At 37.1% G+C, this 20,349-nt stretch overlaps 1 protein-coding gene across 2 annotated transcripts; it reads right to left on the bottom strand.

Annotated features, from left to right (window-relative positions):
- Positions 1–6,902: 6,902 nt before the first annotated feature.
- LOC149815992 (callose synthase 5-like) lies at positions 6,903–12,323 on the bottom strand. Of its 2 annotated transcripts, XR_016427740.1 has the most exons (7): positions 11,895–12,323; positions 11,538–11,664; positions 11,291–11,428; positions 11,137–11,213; positions 10,957–11,044; positions 10,749–10,872; positions 6,903–7,085 (listed from the first exon to the last, which is right to left on the bottom strand). XR_016427740.1 is itself a non-coding variant. In XM_089987963.1 (5 exons), the coding sequence occupies exons 2-5, from the start codon at positions 11,616–11,618 to the stop codon at positions 7,031–7,033; spliced, it is 351 nt and encodes a 116-aa protein (XP_089844089.1). In that variant the 5' UTR covers positions 11,619–11,664; positions 11,895–12,323; the 3' UTR covers positions 6,903–7,030. The 2 variants fall into 2 exon arrangements, 1 of the variants encoding a protein (XP_089844089.1); XM_089987963.1 differs by lacking the exons at positions 10,749–10,872; positions 10,957–11,044.
- Positions 12,324–20,349: the final 8,026 nt, after the last annotated feature.

Here is a 20,349-nt window from a genome sequence, read left to right as displayed (position 1 = left end):
AGTTCTTTTGATGTAGACCTTTATTAGTTCATAGTTTTCGCTAGCCTGTGAGTCGTCAAATTTTAAATTTATTAAAAAGTTATTGTTTGCACACTGCGGGTGCACCTTGCAATATCTAAAATTTGGTTTTTATTAAATAAACTATGTTGTCATGCGTATATGTATTGCTTGGTACACAAAGCATTCTTAAATAAAAATAAAAATTTCTTTCAGAAATAAAAAAGGAAAAAAAGAATTTATTTCAAAAAAAGAAGAAGAAGAAGAACCAAGCGGGTATCATGGTTTGTTTAGCAAGTATCATTTTTTAATCTTCTGGTCACGAGATGAAAGCAAGTTTTTATAAAGGCTCAAAAAATAAACAGCTTAAAAACTTCATAAATTTTAATGCTCATAAAATCATATATTTTCATATGATCTGACAGCCAATTATTAACAAATCATGTTAAAGACATCTTGGATTGTTAATTTTATGAGCATTAAAAAATCAGTAACCCACAATGTGCAATATTTTCTCAAATCCAAGAATTAAAAACATGATTCAAGAGCTGATTCTTAGCATTTGGACCATGCGGAGCACATGTACGAGGTCTGATTGGATAAACTCAATAGAACAAGCACCTATGATTTTCATCTCATTTGGACTGTCACATTACCAACCTTAATCTCACACACACATGTATCGAAGCAGGTTATATGCCCCCCCCCCCCCCGCGAAGACGGCCGTTAGCTACATCTTGTGTTTGGGGGTCCCAATGAGCATCACGTATAATATCACGTGTGGCTCGTATCCTCATGTGTCTCAACATCAAATAGCGTCGTAGTTGCAAAGACTTAAGTACCCTTTACCGCCATTTTCTTCATGGAACGGACAAAAATGCCCTCCATCTAGAAAACCGAAACGCCGATTCATAAAAAAGACAAAACTACCCTCTAGCTAGAAAAATGAAACGACGCATCGTGAACGCGCCAAAATTTGCAACAAAGTTTGCGTAGGAAGGTTTATCTTAAGGATTTAAAAAGTCCAAACATTTCGTCTTTGCCCTAAGCAACAAAGTCGACCAAAGCATCCTTTGCCTTCTTCTGTTGCCGCCGGAGCATCCTTTGCTTTCTTCTGCTGCCGTCGGAGCATCCTTTGCTTTCTTCTGCTACCGCTAGAGTTTCCTTTGTCGTCTTATGCGCAGTGACAACATCGTTGCCACCATCTGTTGTGTCTACCTTCTGGGTGTTTCTTACTCCACTATCGAATTACCAAAACTCCTATCGTTTCAGTGAGCTTCGTGTAAGGTTTCGTTATGCAAATGAATAGATTTGTAAATCTGAATGCTAAATCTTACAACTGGGTGGTCGTCTCCATGCTAAATAACACCTATTATCATACGAAAATAAATCGATTTGTACATATTCACCTCGTGGGCATCAAAAAATTGTTAGCACGATTGGTTCTTATGAAGGCCAAACATTGCAACGATATGTACTTATGAAGGTTGCGATTTATACAACGATTTATAAGTTTGAATCTGCTACGATTTATATATTTAAAGCAATAACGATGTGTATTTATGAAGATACCTCGATTTGTACTTAAGTTTGCTAAATCTTACAATGATGTTTACTTATGAAGCCAAATATTGCGATGATTTGTAATGTTGGTGATCGTTTAACAAATGAGATAATTTATATTATTATATACTTGGAGAGACAGTTGTAACATATAATGATGCAGTTAAATTAATTTATTGTGCAGGTTAGCAATGTCTGCAGCTCGTCAGAGAAGAAATACCTGGTCGTTCTATGGGATGAGTATTAGAGAAGTTGTCCGTCAGTCCCATCTATCTGAGCGTTTTGAAAGGTACCAAAATATAATGAAGATTGAGAATGATAAAGACATGGACAAAACGTTGGAAATTTTATTATGCGAAGGATTATCCATCAGATATTGAGGTTGAAGATCGGAGAAAGAATGAGGAAGAACTAAAGATGAAGAAGAAGGATGATGAAGAGATGAAGAAGCAAAGGAAGAAGGAGGAGAATGAAAAGCAAAGGAAAATGAAGAAGGCGGAAGAGAGGGAAAGACAAAAAAAAAATGAGGAGGAGAGGAAAAGGCAATTGAAGAATAAAGAGGAGGAGTTTGAGAGGGAAAGGCAAAAGATGATCAAAAAGCATGGAGCACAACGAAAGAGGATAAGGCAAATGAAGGAGGCGAAGGAGAGGGAGAGGAAAAAAAAGAATAAGGAGGAGGAGGAGGTGATGGAAAGGCAATTGAAGAAAAAGAAGGAAGAGAAGGAAAGGAAGGGAAATGAAGGAAGAAATTGAAAAGCAAATGACAGAGGTGATGGAGCGAGGGACGGTAGTAGTAGAAAAGCAGTGGGAGGCAGTGGAGTAACAAGAAAGACATAGGTTGGAGGGATGGGTTGAAGAGGAGAAATGTGCGACCAAGGTACATAAATTTGTCCTGTCTGTCACGATTTAATGTGTTAGCGATTACTATGTATAGCGATTTTTGTGATAGCGATTAATGTATAGTGATTATTGTGATAAATATTACTATGTATAGTGATTACTGTGATAGTGTGTGCAACAAATATTATTTATAGCGATTAGTAGAATATTATTTATAAGCACAAATGAGACTAATTTATAATTGATATGAATAATATGTTGTTTTGTGTTACAGGGAGGTCAGAAGAGAAGTAGAGCACCAGGTGAAAAGCTCGGAGGGTGGTGTCAGGGGCCTGTAGTTCTGTCGTGGTATGGTCAACTGAGTGCATATCAAAAGCATTGATTACGAAATATGCACTTCGGTGGCCTTCTAGATATTTTATGATATTTTCGCCATTTTAGAGTTTTTATCATGTAAATAAGCATGTCATGTCATATTAGGGTTAATTTTAATGTCATTTGCATTTCACATTTCTCATTTTTGCAAAATTTATTTCAGAAAACCCTGGTTTCAAGGCCATAGTCTTGTTATCAGAGGTATTTTGGTCATTTTGACCTAAATTTTGAAATTCTAATTTCTAATTCCATAAATTTTCGTGCATATCATCATATTTCATCATATTATGTTTGATTTATTTCATTTGATTTTTAAATTTCTAAATTTTACAAAAATTCTTTCAAAAACCTTGATTTTAAGGTCATCAAGGGTGTTTTGGTCATTTTTACTCCAATTTCGAATTTCTAAGTTTATTTTCAAAATTTATTCATTATTTCTCATGTTTATATCAAAGGGGGTATGAATTTGGGTTTATATCTGAATAATATCCAATAATTTCTAATATTTTTGGATAAATTCAGAAAAAACTATATTTTTGTGCTAACATGTTTTCTAGTTTTGCAGGAACATTCAAGAAGAAGACTTAGCTATTTTCTTTTATTTCAATTCAATGTAATATCAAGTTGTAATAATTTGGAATAAGAATTTACATTTCAGCTTAGAATAGGACTGCATTACATATAGTTTAATTTCTGCAAATTCTGATATCTGATGCATTATTCATGCACATTTTTCTAAAATTCACTATGGTTGACACAAATGGCACATGCACAAGCTCTTATGGAGTTTATAAACTTGGTGGGATTCATATTTATGAAATATCTTTCAAATTCATTCAATTTGCATCATTTTTAAACTCTTTTTTCAATTATATTTCAAAAAAAAAAATCAATTTTCCCAAGAATTTCCAAGTTTTTCTCAGAATCTGATTTTCTCAGAATTCTGAATTTTCAAATGAGATTCAAAGTATTTTCCAAGTTCAAATTATGATTTTCCAAGATTTTCACATTCTCAATTTCATGTTCAAATCTCAAAATCGATTTTCCCAAAGTTTAAGTTTTCCTGAGAATCCATTTTCCAATACGAATTCTGATTTCTAATGAAATTCAATGATTTTCCCGAGAATTTCATTTTCAAGCACTTTTTCAATCATTTTCCAAGTACATCTAAATTTTCCAAAGCAAACATCATATTTTCTCAAAAGTTTGCATTATTTTCAAAATTCCATAGCACATGCCTGATTCTCTGTGCATTCTAGGAAAATAGAGCATAATTTAGATAATTTAACTTAGTCAAAGCACACATTTGATCCTTGGTTCGATTACCTTTGGTAAAGGCGTCAGGAACGGTTGAACCTCGTACCGACAGGAACGGATCACATTCCACGGAATTTTCTCGCAAATTTTCAAAACGGAGACAAGTAATTTTCAAAACCAATTTTCAAAACTTTGGTCAAGTTTGATTTGCAGAATCGTTTCTCTCACTCTCGCAGAGGGAGGGAGAAATTTTTTGCGATGATAACAAGATACGATAATATAAATTTATGATTGAATAAAATGTATGTATGAACTTATTTTAATGTTGAGGGAGAGAGATTAGATAATTCACTTGTGCCCATCATACGTCTCCTTCGCAACATTGAATTACTGCTAGTTGCAACACCAACATCTTCTTCATAATTTCTTTTTGACCTATTGGACCTTGTCACCACACCATGTAAATACCAAGAGCAAAATGTTAACCTTTCTTCATCCAGGTATCCCTCAATGATTGAGCCAAGCATTGAGATAATCTATTGACTTCTTATCAATATTTAATAGCGTTCCAGTGATGTTATCACATACGTTCTTCTCGATGTGCATGACATCCAAGTTATGCTGAAGCAAATTATGCTGAAGCAAATTATGCTTCCAATAAAGCAACTTAAAAGAAAATGCTTTTCTTCCGGTTTCATGAAAGATTAAGTTCAACAGTGACTGAAATATGTATATCAGTCAGTTCCTACAACATGTTTGAGCCTGAAAGATGAGCTATAGTTGTATTCATTTCAATTATGCCATTGAATGTTTGTTTGTCCCACCGATATCTATGATCCATGGGCAAGAACATATGATGCCCCATATAACACATTTTATTGCTATTTTTTAGTCGCATATAACATGTGTCCTTATGGAAGAGTGGGCATGCAAACTTTTCTTTTTTACTCCATTTAGATATATTTGCATATGTAAGGAAATTATTGATAGTCCACATCAAAGCTGCACGCAACTGAAAGTACTTGTTATTTGATGTATCATAAGTGTGAATACCATCGGCCCACAATGTCTTTAACTCCTCAATAAGAGGTTGCAAAAATACATCGATGTATTTCTCGAGAGATTATGGTCTAGAAATAAGCATTGACATCATCATGTAAGACTGCTTCATACACATCCATGGAGGCAAGTTGTATGCAACAACAATGACTCACCACATGTTGTAACTAGTACTCAAAGTTCTATGGAGATTGAAATCATCACTTGCTAATCCCAATCTAACATTATGATTGTTAGCTGCAAACGATTGATGTGAAAGATCAAAAGATTTTCATATATATAAGTCTGCAGGATGCCTTAAACTGCTATCTTTAACGTGCCCTTCATCATATCATCTCATTTTTGATGGAGTCTTTGTTGACATAAACAACCTCTGCAGCCTCAGAATCAAAGAAAAATACCATAAAGTCTTTGCAAAAACATTGGTAACTTCCTTGAGATATGTTGCATCACCTTCACTTTCTCTTTATTTTGAAATTTCACTGTGCACACATTTTCATTTTTTTGTCTTCTTTCCAATATAACATGCAATTTTTGGGACATGCATCTATTTTTTTTAACTCAATCTTAATTTTCCAATGCTTTTCTTTGTCTCATAATAATTCTTAGGTAATTATACACCAGTAGAAAAAACTCATGCAATATCTCCAATATCATATCAAAGGACTTATTACTCTAATTGTTAATGCATTTCATATGAAACAAACATACAAGAAAAGATAGTTTGGTAAACTTTGAGCATCTAGGGTATAATTCCTGTGCATTATCATTTAGCAACTAGAAATACACATCACCCTCTAGACTTTCACCAATAGGTACCTCATCTACATGATCACCAGTTGTCAGATTTGGATGTACTCCAAATTCATCTGCTATCAACTCGTCAATAACATCTAACATATTTAGATATACTTCAGACATTTAAGTTGGTGGATCACTTATACGTGGTCTCATAAGTTCACTATTAAAATACTAGTTGACATAGCTTTCTAAAAATCTATTGCATATTATATAATCAAATACATTTTGCACTGGTTGCCACAAGAGGTTGACACACTTTCAACATGAGTACTTGAGATTTTCCTAGCGTACAACATTATTATTTTGGGTAACTTTTGAGAATTTTTAACTCATTTTAAATAACAATCAAGGTATCTCCTATGAAATGAAGGTTATCGAGGAAATGCCATCATCAACTATTGCATCTAATTTCAATCTTAACTTGCAGATAAGGCAACTAAAAAAAATACTCAAAATTACCTTCTAATTTAGATCCATCTTTGATCATCCCCAATGCTTGCATAATTCTTTAGATATACTCAATTTCAAAGAGTATTGCTAATTGGATATTACGTAAAAATCTTAAACACTACAAGAAAAATGCGTATTAGCGTTAGACGCTATCCGACGCAAACTCTGTCGCTAACATGTTTAGCGACGGATAGCGTCCGTCGCATAATCCTGGTCGCTAAATTACGACAGACTTTATCTGCCACAAATTCATCGCTAATTAGCGATGGCTTAGCGATGACTTATGTCTGTCGCTAATCCGTCGCTAGTTAGCGACGACATAGCGATGAATTATATTTGGATATAAACCGTCGCTAACTTTTGGTCGTCAAGTTAGCGATGGATTAAATTCCATCACAAACCATCGATCGATCTTAATTGGCAATGACTTAGCGACGGAAAATATCCGTCACTAATTTTTTTTTAAAAAAATTGTATTTTTTTTTGAAATATGAAACTCGAGAAAAATTTATCGTTATACAATTCATATAACCTGCTTATAAAAAACAAAGTACACACAAGTTCTAAGTTAAACAACCAAATACAGTCTTTGCCAAGTTATAATTAGTTACAAGTACGTCAAACAAATTAAATACATGAATCTAATCGTCATCAAGATTCGAGGCATCATCCTCTTCATTTTCTTGATCTACCTCTCTCTCCATACCTCCATCAGCTCCTCTACAACGATCATCTCCAGCAACCTACAAGAGAACCAAAATATTAATATTTATAAACAAAATATAAACAAAATACTCATATGTGTTCTAAGGCAGTAAAAAAACTTGCATATTGATTCAATCATGCTCATATGTGTTCTAAAGTAGTCGAAAAACTTTATATGTGATTCAATCATGCTTATATGTGTTCTAAGAGAGTCAAAAAACTTGCATATTGATTCATTCATGCTCATATGTGTTCTAAGACAGTAAAAAAACTTTATATGTGATTCAATCATGCTTATATGTGTTCTAAGACAGTAAAAAAACTTTCATAGTGATCCAATCATGCTCATATGTATTCTAAGGCAGTAAAAAAACTTGCATATTGATTCAATCATGCTCATATGTGTTTTAAGGCAGTAAAAAAACTTGCATATTAATTCAATCATGCTCATATGTGTTATAAGGCAATCAAAAAACTTCCATAGTGATTCAATCATGCTCATATGTGTTCTAAAGTAGTAAAAAAACTTTCATAGTGATTCAATCATGCTCATATGTGTTCTAAGGCTGTCAAAAAACTTGCATACTAATTTAATCATGCTTATACGTGTTCTAAGGCAGTAAAAAAACTTGCATATTGATTCAATTATGCTCATATGTGTTCTAAGGCAGTAAAAAAACTTTATATGTGATTCAAGCATGTTCATATGTGTTCTAAGGCAGTAAAAAAACTTTATATGTGATTCAATCATGCTTATATGTGTTCTAAGAGAGTCAAAAAACTTGCATATTGATTCATTCATGCTCATATGTGTTCTAAGACAGTAAAAAAACTTTATATGTGATTCAATCATGCTTATATGTGTTCTAAGACAGTAAAAAAACTTTCATAGTGATCCAATCATGCTCATATGTATTCTAAGGCAGTAAAAAAACTTGCATATTGATTCAATCATGCTCATATGTGTTTTAAGGCAGTAAAAAAACTTGCATATTGATTCAATCATGCTCATATGTGTTCTAAGGCAATCAAAAAACTTTCATAGTGATTCAATCATGCTCATATGTGTTCTAAAGTAGTAAAAAAACTTTCATAGTGATTCAATCATGCTCATATGTGTTCTAAGGCTGTCAAAAAACTTGCATACTAATTTAATCATGCTTATACGTGTTCTAAGGCAGTAAAAAAACTTGCATATTGATTCAATTATGCTCATATGTGTTCTAAGGCAGTAAAAAAACTTTATATGTGATTCAAGCATGTTCATATGTGTTCTAAGGCAGTAAAAAAACTTTATATGTGATTCAATCATGCTCATATGTGTTCTAAGGCAGTAAAAAACTTTATATGTGATTCAATCATGTTCATATGTGTTCTAAGGCAGTAAAAAAACTTTCATATTGATTCAATCATACTTATATGTGTTATAAGGCAGTCAAAAAACTTTCGTATATGCTAATATCATGCTCATATGTGTTCTAAGGCAGTAAAAAAACTTTATATGTGATTCAATCATGCTCATATGTGTTCTATTGGTTATATTCTGATAAATGCGAATGGTGGTTTGAATCAGATGAAATTTGGGGTATGATTACTAACTAATCATTCAAGCAAAACTTCATTGTGTTCTTGAGGCAATCTCTCTAACTGAATCACACTCTAAAATGCAAATATGTGATATGGTTGTTGTTGCCAAGATCATGAAAGCAACTCTTGTTCTTCCTTCACTGGATCACACCTCCTACTGGCCGATGAAAGGTATGTTGGTCATTGAAGTTAGTTTGTTTCTTCAACTTTCTTTGATGTTGGAGTTGAATGAGATAGCTGGATGGTTCGATTGCACTGTCATAACCGAGGGGTTATCCCACAGCTTGCCTATAAGAAAAAGAAAAAAAAATCTTTGATGTTTTTACTTTTTATTCAGTGTGGAAGTCTCATAAATGTTTATTCTTATTTGCAGCGGTTTCAAGGATCTATTTGATTGGCAGCACTTTGTGCAGACTCTAAAGGATGATATTGATATAGTTGAGACATTGCCTTCTGATCTTGTGGGAATTGAGCCCTTAAAAAAAAACCCTATCTCGTAGTCTAAGGTCTCATCTTGGACATGGTCTTTTCTTTTTCTCCTTACTCTTCTAAAATACACAATGTTTGTTGATGGTGCCAGTTTTTGGTTGGTTTGGTTCAGGTCAATTACTACAAAACTGAAGTCCTTCCATTGCTGAAGCAGCATAAAGTTATGTATTTCACTCATACTGATTCACGGCTTGCCAATAATGAACTTCCAAGTTCTATACAGAAAGTAAGGTGCCGTGCATGCTATGGGGCATTGAAATATTCAGCCCCAATCAGGGATCTGGGCAAAACCTTGGTTTCTAGGATGTGCAGAAATGGAAACCCCTACATTGCTCTCCACCTCAGGTAACTTTTTCTGCCATTCAGTGTTTTGTTTGCTAAATTCTGTTAGAAAAATTGGATTGCACTTAGGAGTATATGAAGTATTCATAAAGCTGAGGATATGTTAAGTGATTCTTATAGCTGTTAAAAAAACTATGATTCTGGAGATCAATTCAATACTGATTGTAAAAATTGAAGATAAGCCCATGCATGGAAGTAAATCAACACATGGAGTGAAAAGAATGCCATTGGAAATTTAAGAATATAAAACAGGAGACTGGAAATATCCATGCTACACCTCCCACCTGCCTATTCTAATAAGTTTCTAGAGTGCTTTGTTTCACTACCAAGAGTTATTGAACAGAAATACTTGATGGGTGCACACTATTTCTCAAGTGGTATGTAACTACTAGTTGTAGCATATGTGGCAAAAGGTTTCCCCTTGCATGATCAACATTACTAAATGATTAATTTAAATATTAAGATATGCATTTGCTTTTGTAATTCATGAAAAAAACTAAGCATGTTTTTCTTTTTATCCGCAAAAGTGTATTAGGATATTCTGTAGATGCAAGAATCCTGCTTTGTCAACAAAAGCTAGTCAACTCAGCCTTTTTGGAGCTCAATCTAGACTTATCCTGTTATAGTGTACCAAGTATAGTGTGTTGTACATCTTTGTGCGTGATGAGGATTGGAGCATTGTGTTTCCGTCTGATTAACTGAAGATAGTGGGTTATTAGTATGTTGGTTGAGCACTTGAGCCCTAAAATTGACTTCATGGCTTCAGCTAGTAGTTTGCACTCTACCCTTACATGGTTCATTTTTTTGGTAAAATGACTTCCATGGATGATAGTGTCAGGTTTTGTTGGAACATGCTTAGCCAGAACGTATAGCCAAGGTCACCATGTTGGAAGTCATGGATTACTTGATTCTGTAGTGATCCTGGTATGCTAGGTTAGCTTCAGTTTATCAATTGGATATTAGAAGCTATTAAAATAGTTAATAGATATGGTTTATAGGCTTATAGCTATACCATTCTCAATTTCTTATTTTAGCTTTACAGTTATTAGCATGTGCATGTGTCTACACGTGCACATTTACTAAAACATATGATACTGCTAAATAGTATAATATAGTTGTGCCCACCACTGAAACCAAACCAAATTAGTTACAACTACCAACCCATTAGATATAAATCAGAGACGTAACAAAAACTAAAATGCTTCCACTTGTTTTGAAAATCATTCATGTAGTGAAGACACAGTGAAAACACAAATTTGCATTAATAAGTCATTTATCTAAACCTTAAAGGATCTGTAGATAGTAGAATCAGAGAAGAGTTCTCTGCAGGCCCACTTTGAAACTTCTGAAAGGATTGCAGAGTAGATTCTATAAGTCAGACATGCCTTGAAGAAATTGTTGTCTCGCCTGAATTATGAAGAGCCGCAAGTGAATGATAAACATGTAAGTTGATCTATGTAATTTTAGCCTTCAATATGCTTAGTAGATTACCTAAGAGGCAGACCTTGTTTCACCTGTTGATTTAAAAAACTCACCATCATCACTCATGGGCCAACCCAAAGAGAAACAATCAGATGACCTAAAAAACCAAAAAAAAATGCTAATACCATATGAATTATACCATGAAGAAGAGTAATCAGCAAATTCACAAACAAGAGGTTCATAACAAACCAAAAATATTCATTCAAGTCATCATAGTTACACCAAGCTGAATGAGGTGCTTTTCCATTCCGGCTTTTATTGGCCTCCTGGAAAAGCATGAAAACCAATCAATTAGCTTAGTCTATTAAAACATGAAAGGAGTAGTAGTTACCCATGGCCATACCATTTCAATTACATGGTACAATGGTGTGATGACCTTTCTTAGAAAAGATTCATCATCTCCACCATAAGAAGATTTGATGTTCTCCCCAGTCACAATGCTAATATTTCTGCCCAACAAACCATGGAGTTCGTATGCCATCTATATACATGTGAAATGCTGCTGAGAAATATATTTTGAAAATGAAAATTGCAAAGGGGACAAATGACACCAACAAGTCTAGAGAGAAGCAAATAATATCAGCACTCACGTTGTAAAAAATGTAGCATAGACACTCTGGCATAAAACGAACATTTGCCGCTTCTCCCCATATCAGAAGATACAGACCCATATATATTATATTTCTCTGCTGTACTTCTTGTTGGGGTTGAGGAAAGCTAGGTATACACCACTATATTAGCACTAAATCATATAGCAAAATATCCACTAAAAATTGTGATACATGATAAAATACATAGCTAATATCTATCAATCTTTGTCATCCAGTATTAATGTATGTTAGCCAATACACAGGAAAACAACGAATCCAACCCCAATTAAAAGAAATGGAACACAAAACCATGAAAACAACAACATCAAACAAATCCAAAACTGAAAGAACCCTCACCTTCATATAAACAATGCCACCACCCAATCCGTTGCCGCCGTCGGCAGTGGTGAGCTCAAACCGAGTCCACTCTAGGGCATTGTCTTGGTGGAAACAACAGGGAAAAAGGTAAAGAAGAAGAAAAAAAAGCAAATTGGGGCCGACGGGAGAAAGAGGAGGGGAGGACCTGTGCTCGATGGTGATGCTAGCGATCATGGCGGACTTGACGGAGTCCCTGAGCTGTGGGGAGAGCTTGGCCCAGTGGCCAGTGATCTTGTAGAGAAGGACGACAGAGAGCTGGCGGACGTTGGACGTTTTGGCAGTGCAGAGGTGCTCGGTGAGGGCGACGACCACCTGCGGGTTGGTGGTGGTTACGATGAGGCGTAACGGCTTCGGCAGGCTGCGGATGGGGAAGGGGGGGAAGCGTCATTTGGGGGTAATCAGAGAGAGAAAGAGTCAGGGAGGGAGAATTTCGTGCCCTAGTTGGGCTAGTTTTTATCGAAAAATAGTGAAAAATTTCTGTCATCCATCACTAAGTTGAGACAAAAAAATTTCTGTCGCGAATCCGTCCCTAAGTTGCGACATCGTTAGTGATGGAATTGTTCCGCTGCGGATCCGTCATTAATTAGCGACGGATTTGAGATGAAATATTTTTCGTTGTTAATTTCGCAAATATTTTGTATTTCAATGATGGATAGTTTTCTCTTGCTAATCCATCGCAAATTTGCGATGAAAAAAATCTGTCGTAAATGTTCATCGCTAATTAGTATTTTTCTTGTAGTGAAGTACTATACACATATATTAATTAAAAAACTCTGACAATCTAATGTAAATTAAATAAATTATAAAATTAACAATTAAAATACAAACCCTTAAAATCTAAAGTATATATAAAAACAAAAATAAGATTTATCATACATTCACTTAATAAATTATAAAATTAATAATTAAAATACAAAACTTTTAAAATCAAAATCATACTTGAAAAAAAATCAAATTTAATATACAATAACTAAAAAAAATAAGATTTATCATGGGATTTGGTTTGCCATTTACGTGCACATGAATGAACGGCAACCATCAGAGGTGCCTAGTTTGAGACCAATCCCGATATGAATTTTGGTAATGAAAATAATTAAACATAAAATGCGTTCAAGACTTATCGGTGGATTGGTAAAGATCTAGAACCAGCAGGTTGACCCGTGGCCAACCCGACTGGACCCCTGTGAGCCGTTATTGTAAGGAATGGTGCTCGCCTGACATTAAAATTATGATTAATAAAAGTGGAAGACAGCCGAGCCAAGGTGTCTTTTGCTGCCGCTCGGATGGTGGGGGGAATTAATATCTATCGGTCTCGAGACAAGGAGCGGCACAACATGATACCTCGCCGAATAGTGGTGGCGGTAGAGAGTCTACATTAGACTGAAGTTACAGAACAGAAACAACCGTTCGTTTTATGTAGTCAATGTCTCGGGACCGCAAAGATTCCTTTTCAGCTACTAGAAATTGATTATTTTACTTAAACAAGCAGGCTAGGAATTTTTCTCCCTCTCTCTCCCAACCTAAAGGGAGAGTATTTTTTAAAGGACACCCTCTCTCCCAAGCTAAAAGGAGTTTTTTTAAAATCTCTCTCTCTCTCTCGGTAAGTGTGATTATAAAGAACTAGCAGCCAAACGTCACGTCGTTGTCTTCGTCATATTGAGAGAACATCTGCAAAACTAATTTTAAAAGGTGAACGTATTTTTGAAGGAGACAGGATCAGGATTACCGTCAGAGCTGCCTTGGATGTAGTTCATCTTAAAAATTAACGACAATCATAAAATGAACTGCGCATTATGATCCGTTCATTTTATGCCGCTCAGATGCCGCCGCCCTTTAGGATCACGAACGGCATCGGGAAAAAAAGTGGGGCCCATCCAAGTGATGGTCATACCACGTGGCGGTTTGGATGCCGTTCACGTGGCAGTCAGCCGTGGAGACTCATTTTTCCAACACACAGCTGAGTAAAAAAATCACTCATAAATCTGTTGAGTAATCTACAAGGAGGCATGGCAAATTTATCGTTTAGTCGCCTCAAGTTTGAAATATTTACTTAACTCTATTTAACTCTTAAAAATAACAACTTTAAACCTTTTTCCTTAACTTACTGAATTCAATTTTGTAGCTCTTCATTTTTTTAGATACACTTAAATGTAACTATGTAAATTCCAAAAAAGTTGCACGCCGTTCAAATGAGTAATTTCTGAAAATTGAATCGTTTTCTTTAAATATTTGAAACCTAGGGCAGTTTTTTTTTTAAGCTTAAGCTCACTATACGTTAGGCAGCTATATGTATAATATCTAAGGATGGCAGTGGACCGGAGGAAAGCGGGGCCCTGCCTCGCCCCATTTGGACCAGAGATGAAGGGTATGAAACGGGGATGGAGGCGGGGACGAAGGTTAAAATCCATCCCCGTTCAGGGATGGAGGCGGGGATGGACGTACCCTTTTCCCCGCCCCGTCCTTGCCATGATCCCCACCCCGCCCCGCCCCGCCCCGCCTCATCCCCGTTTGAACCGGGGATGGAGGACATGAAACGGGGATGAAGGTGGGGGTGGAGGTTAAAATCCATCCCCGCCGGGGATGGAGGCGGGGATGGAGGTTCTAATCTTGAGGCGGGGCGGGGGTGAAGACCTTGTCCCTCGCCCCACTGCCATCCCTAATAATATCCTATTCCAATATTCTAATTTCTTGGGTTTGAATTTAGGAAGATTTTGTTGGCGCTATTAAGTTTCCATGATTATATATATATATATATATATATATATATATATATATATATATATATATATATATATATATATATATATATATATATATATATATATATATATATATATATACACACAAATTTGCAGGGTTATACAGGGTCTATCAAAGGACTTGTGCGATTCACATTTTTTAAAATTTTCACTTTTAGTTTTTTACACTGGAGGGAAGTAGTGGGTAAGTCTCCGGTCCAGACACCTGGGACGTCTCCCGTCTCAAGTCTTTAAATACTCAAGTCATGCCATGCGGGTTCTCGTGTGCTTCCTTCCAGTTCCAAGAGTAGGTTCATGGCCTCACGAGTCAGTTCTCTTATCATTGCTCTTCTCTTTTCATGGGCGCTCCTTTCATGTGAAGGGAGGCGTACTATCTCCTCCAACAAGCTGCCCACATTAGCAGAGATGGCGCCTCCAAAACACCTTGGAGGGAAGAGTGCTGCTGCTGCTAGAGAAAAGAAAAAGAAGAGCGGAAAACCATCAAGAGGATACCAAAAGCGTAGGGCTCAGGTGACATCCGTGGAGGATTTTCGCGCCACGTCTCCTGGTCATAGCCCTGGTGTTGGCCACGCGCTTCATGATTAGAAGACAGACAACCAATCATGAAGGCTGCTATTACCTGATGTACTTTAATTATCTGGAACTCGCTAGCTATAAGTGACTGTAAATCATACCATGTATTTGTTTATCTTCTCCAAATGCATGATGTATTTTAGCTTATACTAAACGTTGTTTCTTTTTTTTTTTAAAGAAAATTTGCTAAACGTTGCTTCAGCCACCCATCGTCGTGCTACTGTTTCATCATTGTCTACTATGTTTCGTGTCTATTTTTTTCTAATTAGCGTGTTTAAATATTTTTGTTACCCCGGTAGGGCGAGAAAAATGGAACTCAAGCAATTGATTTTAAATAATATCAGTTGTAGAACCTAACGACTTCTCTTGCTGTCCCATCAACAAGATCTGTCAAAACGATTGCCATAAACTTTTGAAGCTTTCGTTTGTAAGGATTTCTCTCACGTGCACATGTGATATTTTTTGCGAGAGAAGACTCATGATGCAATGTGGAATTGGATGCATCGCAAAACTCTCTCTCTCTCTCGTGAGAATTTACTGACACTTTATCATAGCCCAAAGGAAGAGAACGGTGTGAATTAACTGACACAGCCACCTCAAAAATGAGAGATCAAATGATCACTTGCGACGTGAAGCTTCTACGATAACGAACAAGTCATACAACTCAGGCACGAGATTATGACGTAAAGAGGTTTCCTCTCTCTCTGGTGCGCGAGCCCGCAGGCGCGCTTTTTCTTCTGCTTCTCTGCATGCTCGCTGAGTGACACGATGCATGAGGAAATGGGAAGACAAGTTAGTCAATGGGACCCAACCTCAATTTTAAAAAATGAAAAAAAGAATGGCCACTTTCATGATTATTTGAAAAAACAACCAACAAATCAGCCAATTTGTTGGGCAAGATTAAGTCGGCTCCTACGGGGTCGTTACCTACAATCAAGGAGTGGCGAATACGGCGAAATTGTTAAAAATTAAACTCAAACACAGCCAGATATTATTGAGGCAGTTTTAAATGAGAAGTTGAAGGGGCAAGCATAAGTTATTCTGGGTATATAACCTATGTATTTAAGGTGTTTGTGGAGTCGGTTTTTCAAAGGTGAAGCGTTCAAGACATTTGAAATTTCTCACAATAAATTTTGGCAGTTTTAGTAATCAAGGGTCAAAATTAAGTGCTGCTGTTTTTTTTTTTGCATTTGTTCTCGTACTAATTTTAAGAGTCTGCTTTGATGACAAGAGTCTATAAATAGAGTTGTGTATGTTAAAAATAAATATAGAAGAAACGAGTTGGGTCCTTTTGTTTTCTCTTCCTCAAAGACAATTTGTTTGTATCAAATTGGCATCAGAGCCATGGTGAGTTTCGGGAGTACATCGCTGGGGCAAATACAGCTGCCACGACTCACCAAGACAAACTACGATAATTGGAGTATTCAGATGCATGCGTTGCTCGGTGCACAAGATGCGTGGAAAATAGTCAAAGCCGGCTATGAAGAGTCGGTGACAACAACAAATCAGACGGCGAATCAATTGAAGGAATTGAAAGAAATGCGTATGAAAGACAATACCGCTCTCTATTTCTTGTTCCAAGCGGTGGATGAATCGGATTTTGAGAAAATTGCCAGTGCAGCAACATCGAAGGAAGCATGGGACACCTTGCAAAAGGTCTTCAAGTGTGCCGACCGAGTAAAACAAGTGTAGCTTCAAACACTCTGAGGTGAGTTGGAGGCCATGAAAATGAAGGAGTCGGAAGGGATATCAGACTACATTACGTGTGTGCAAACAGTGGTGAATCAACTCAAACACAACGGAGAAACCCTAACCAATGCAAGGGTTGTGGAGAAGATTTTGCGCTCGTTAACTAAGAATTTTGAGAACGTTGAATGCGCAATTGAGGAATCAAAAAATTTGGAAGCAATGACCATTGATGAATTGGTTGGTTCTCTTGAGGCGCATGAACAACGAAAGAAGAAGAAGAAACAAGAGTTGCTCGAGGAGGCTTTACAAGCTAAGGCAACTATCAAGGAAGACAAGGCGATGTATGCACAACAAAACTGAGGAAGGGGACGCGGCTGTGGAGGTCATGTTTTTGGTCCTGGACGTGGAAACAACTTTGGGAGAAAGGGCCAGCCGAGCCAACAGAATTGGCGTGGTCGAGGACGTGGTCATGGGAGTGGCGGTCGGTCAAACCTTTCAAATGTCGAATGCTACTACTGCGGCAAGAATGGGCACTATGCAAAAGAGTGCTATTCAAATGTCGAGTGCTACAATTGTGGCAAGCATGGGCACTACACAAAAGAGTGCTATTCTAAAAAAATGTGGAAGAAAATGCGAATCTAGTTGCGGAAGAGGAGACAAGAGACGGAGGTGTTCTCATGATGGCCTACAAAGACATTACTCCCAACAACGACACGGTATGGTATCTCGATACTGGTGCCAGCAATCACATGTGCGGGCACAAATACCTCTTTGTGGAGATGCAAGAGATAGAGGATGGGCACATGTCATTTGGAGACACGTCGAAGATTCAAGTCAAGGGCAGAGGTAAAATCTATTTTTCTCAAAAAGATGGCAAAGAAGGGTCAATTGAGGTTGTCTACTATGTACCCGACCTGAAGAGTAACATCCTTAGCATGGGGCAACTATTGGAGAAGGGATATTTGGTTTTCATGAGAGATCAAATATTGCATTTGAAGGACAAAAAAGGTCGATTGGTTGCACATGTGGAGATGGCTAATAATTGGATGTTCAAACTCAACTTGAGAAATGTGCAAGAAAGATGTTTGCAAATCAACATGGAGGATAAAGCCTCGCTGTGGCACTTACGGTTCGGACACTTACATTATGGTGGCCTAAAAGAGTTAGCAAAGAAGGATATGGTCCACGGACTACCAGACATGGACTACACCAAGAATTTTTGCGAGGGATGTGTACTTGGCAAAAAAACAAGGAACATTTTTCAAAAGAAGGCGGAATATCGTGCAAGAAAATCTCTTGAGTTGGTACACACCGACATATGTGGCCTGATCACACCTAAGTCATTCGGTGAGAAGAGGTACTTTATCACTTTCATTAATGATTATACAAGGAAGAGTTGGGTTTATTTCTTAAAAGAAAAATTTGAGGCATTCGAGGTATTCAAGAAATTCAAGGTGTTAGTAGAGAAGATGAGCGGTCTTTATATTAAGGCCTTACGGTCGGATAGAGGCAGAGAGTATATGTCAACCGCCTTCACGAGCTATTGCGAGGAACAAGGAATCAAGAGATTCTTAACCACACCCTACTTACCTCAGTAAAATGGCGTGGTAGAGAGGAAAAAACAGACTATTCTTGACATGGTTCGATCGATGTTGAGGAGCATGGATATGCCGAAAGAATTTTGGGCAGAAGCGGTGTAGTGTGCCGTGTATGTGCAAAATCAGTGCCCACATGCAAAATTGGCAGATCAAACACCGCAGGAAGCTTGGAGTGGACAAAAACCGACCGTATCACACCTAAAAGTATTCAAAAGTGTGGCCTATGTGCATGTACCAGATCAAAGAAGAACCAAACTAGATGATAAGAGCAAGAGGTACGTGTTCATTGGGTATGACAAGAAGACGAAAGCTTTCAAATTATTTGACCCAATTGAAAAGAAGGTGGTTGTGAGCTGGGATGTGCGAGTGAATGAAGAAAGCGCATGGGATTGGAACAACCAAAAGGAGGTGACACAAAATAAAGAAAAAGGAGAACCATCAATCGATGCACTGACAATCACACTGACAAGTCCTCTAACATCCGATGATAAAGGAGAGCCGAGACAACCTAGGATGCGAAGTTTGCAAGACCTATACGAATCAACAAGCGAATTACACTTGGTATGTCTTTTGGCAGATGCCGAGGATATTATTTTTGAAGAGGCAGTGAGAGATAAGAAATGTCAAGCCACGATGGATGAAGAGATAAGGGCTATCGAAAGAAATAGAACTTGGGACTTGGTGGAGTTGCCGGAAGGATATCAGCCCATAGGAGTAAAATGGGTATATAAGAAAAAGATGAATGCCCAAGGTGAGATAGAAAGGTACAAAGCACAACTAGTTGTGAAGGGCTATAGACAAAAGACGAGGATTGACTATGATGAAGTTTTTGCCCCAGTTGCAAGAATGAAAATAATTCGGCTTCCTATATCCCAAGCGACATAATTCAAGTGGCCAATCTATCAAATGGATGTGAAATCGGCATTTTTGAATGGTGTGCTTGAAGAGGAAGTATATGTAGAGCAACCACCTGGGTACATGAAAGCTAGAAAAGAAAGTAAAGTGTTGAAGTTAAGGAAGGCACTATATGGGCTGAAGCAAGCGCCTCGAGCATGGAACACCCGAATCGACACCTACTTCAAGGAGAACGGGTTCATGCAATGTTCGTACGAGCATGCATTATACGTGAAGAAAGAAAAAGGTAACTTGTTGTTTGTTGCTCTTTATGTTGATGATCTTATATTCAAGGGAAATAATGAGGAGATGATAAAAGATTTTAAAGAGGCTATGACTCGGGAGTTCGAAATGACAGATTTGGGGCTGATGAAGTACTTTCTTGGTCTTGAGGTTAGACAAGGAAAAACAGGAATATTTGTGTCTCAAGAAGCGTATGCAAAAGACATTTTGAATAAGAATAAGATGGAAGAATGTAACTCAGTAGCAACATCGATGGAGCTCGGTACAAAACTCTCTAAGTATGAGGAAGGAGATTGAGTGGATGCAAGCAAATACCAGAGTTTGGTTGGGAGTCTACGGTACCTCACATGCACAAGGTCGAACATTGCATATAGTGTCGGCATAGTGAGTCGGTTCATGGAGGAACCAAAATACCCGCATTTGAAGGCTATTAAGAGGATTCTTCGATATATCTGAGGAACGGAGTCACTCAGATTACTCTACTCGAAGACAAATGAATACAAACTGGTGGGTTACTCCGATAGTGATTGGTGTGGAGATGTAGATGATAAAAAAAGCACATCGGGATATGTGTTTTATATGGGAGACACGACTTTCACGTGGCTCTCAAAGAAGCAGCTAATAGTGACATTGTCAACATGCAAGGCAGAGTATGTGGCAACATCTTGGTGTGTGTGC

Source organism: Nuphar pumila, chromosome 14 (assembly GCF_984573655.1).
Source record: "Nuphar pumila chromosome 14, dmNupPumi1.hap1.1, whole genome shotgun sequence".
Classification (NCBI taxonomy): domain Eukaryota; kingdom Viridiplantae; phylum Streptophyta; class Magnoliopsida; order Nymphaeales; family Nymphaeaceae; genus Nuphar; species Nuphar pumila.
Note: the sequence above shows the minus strand (reverse complement) of the source record. Positions and strands in the feature narration are given on the sequence as shown.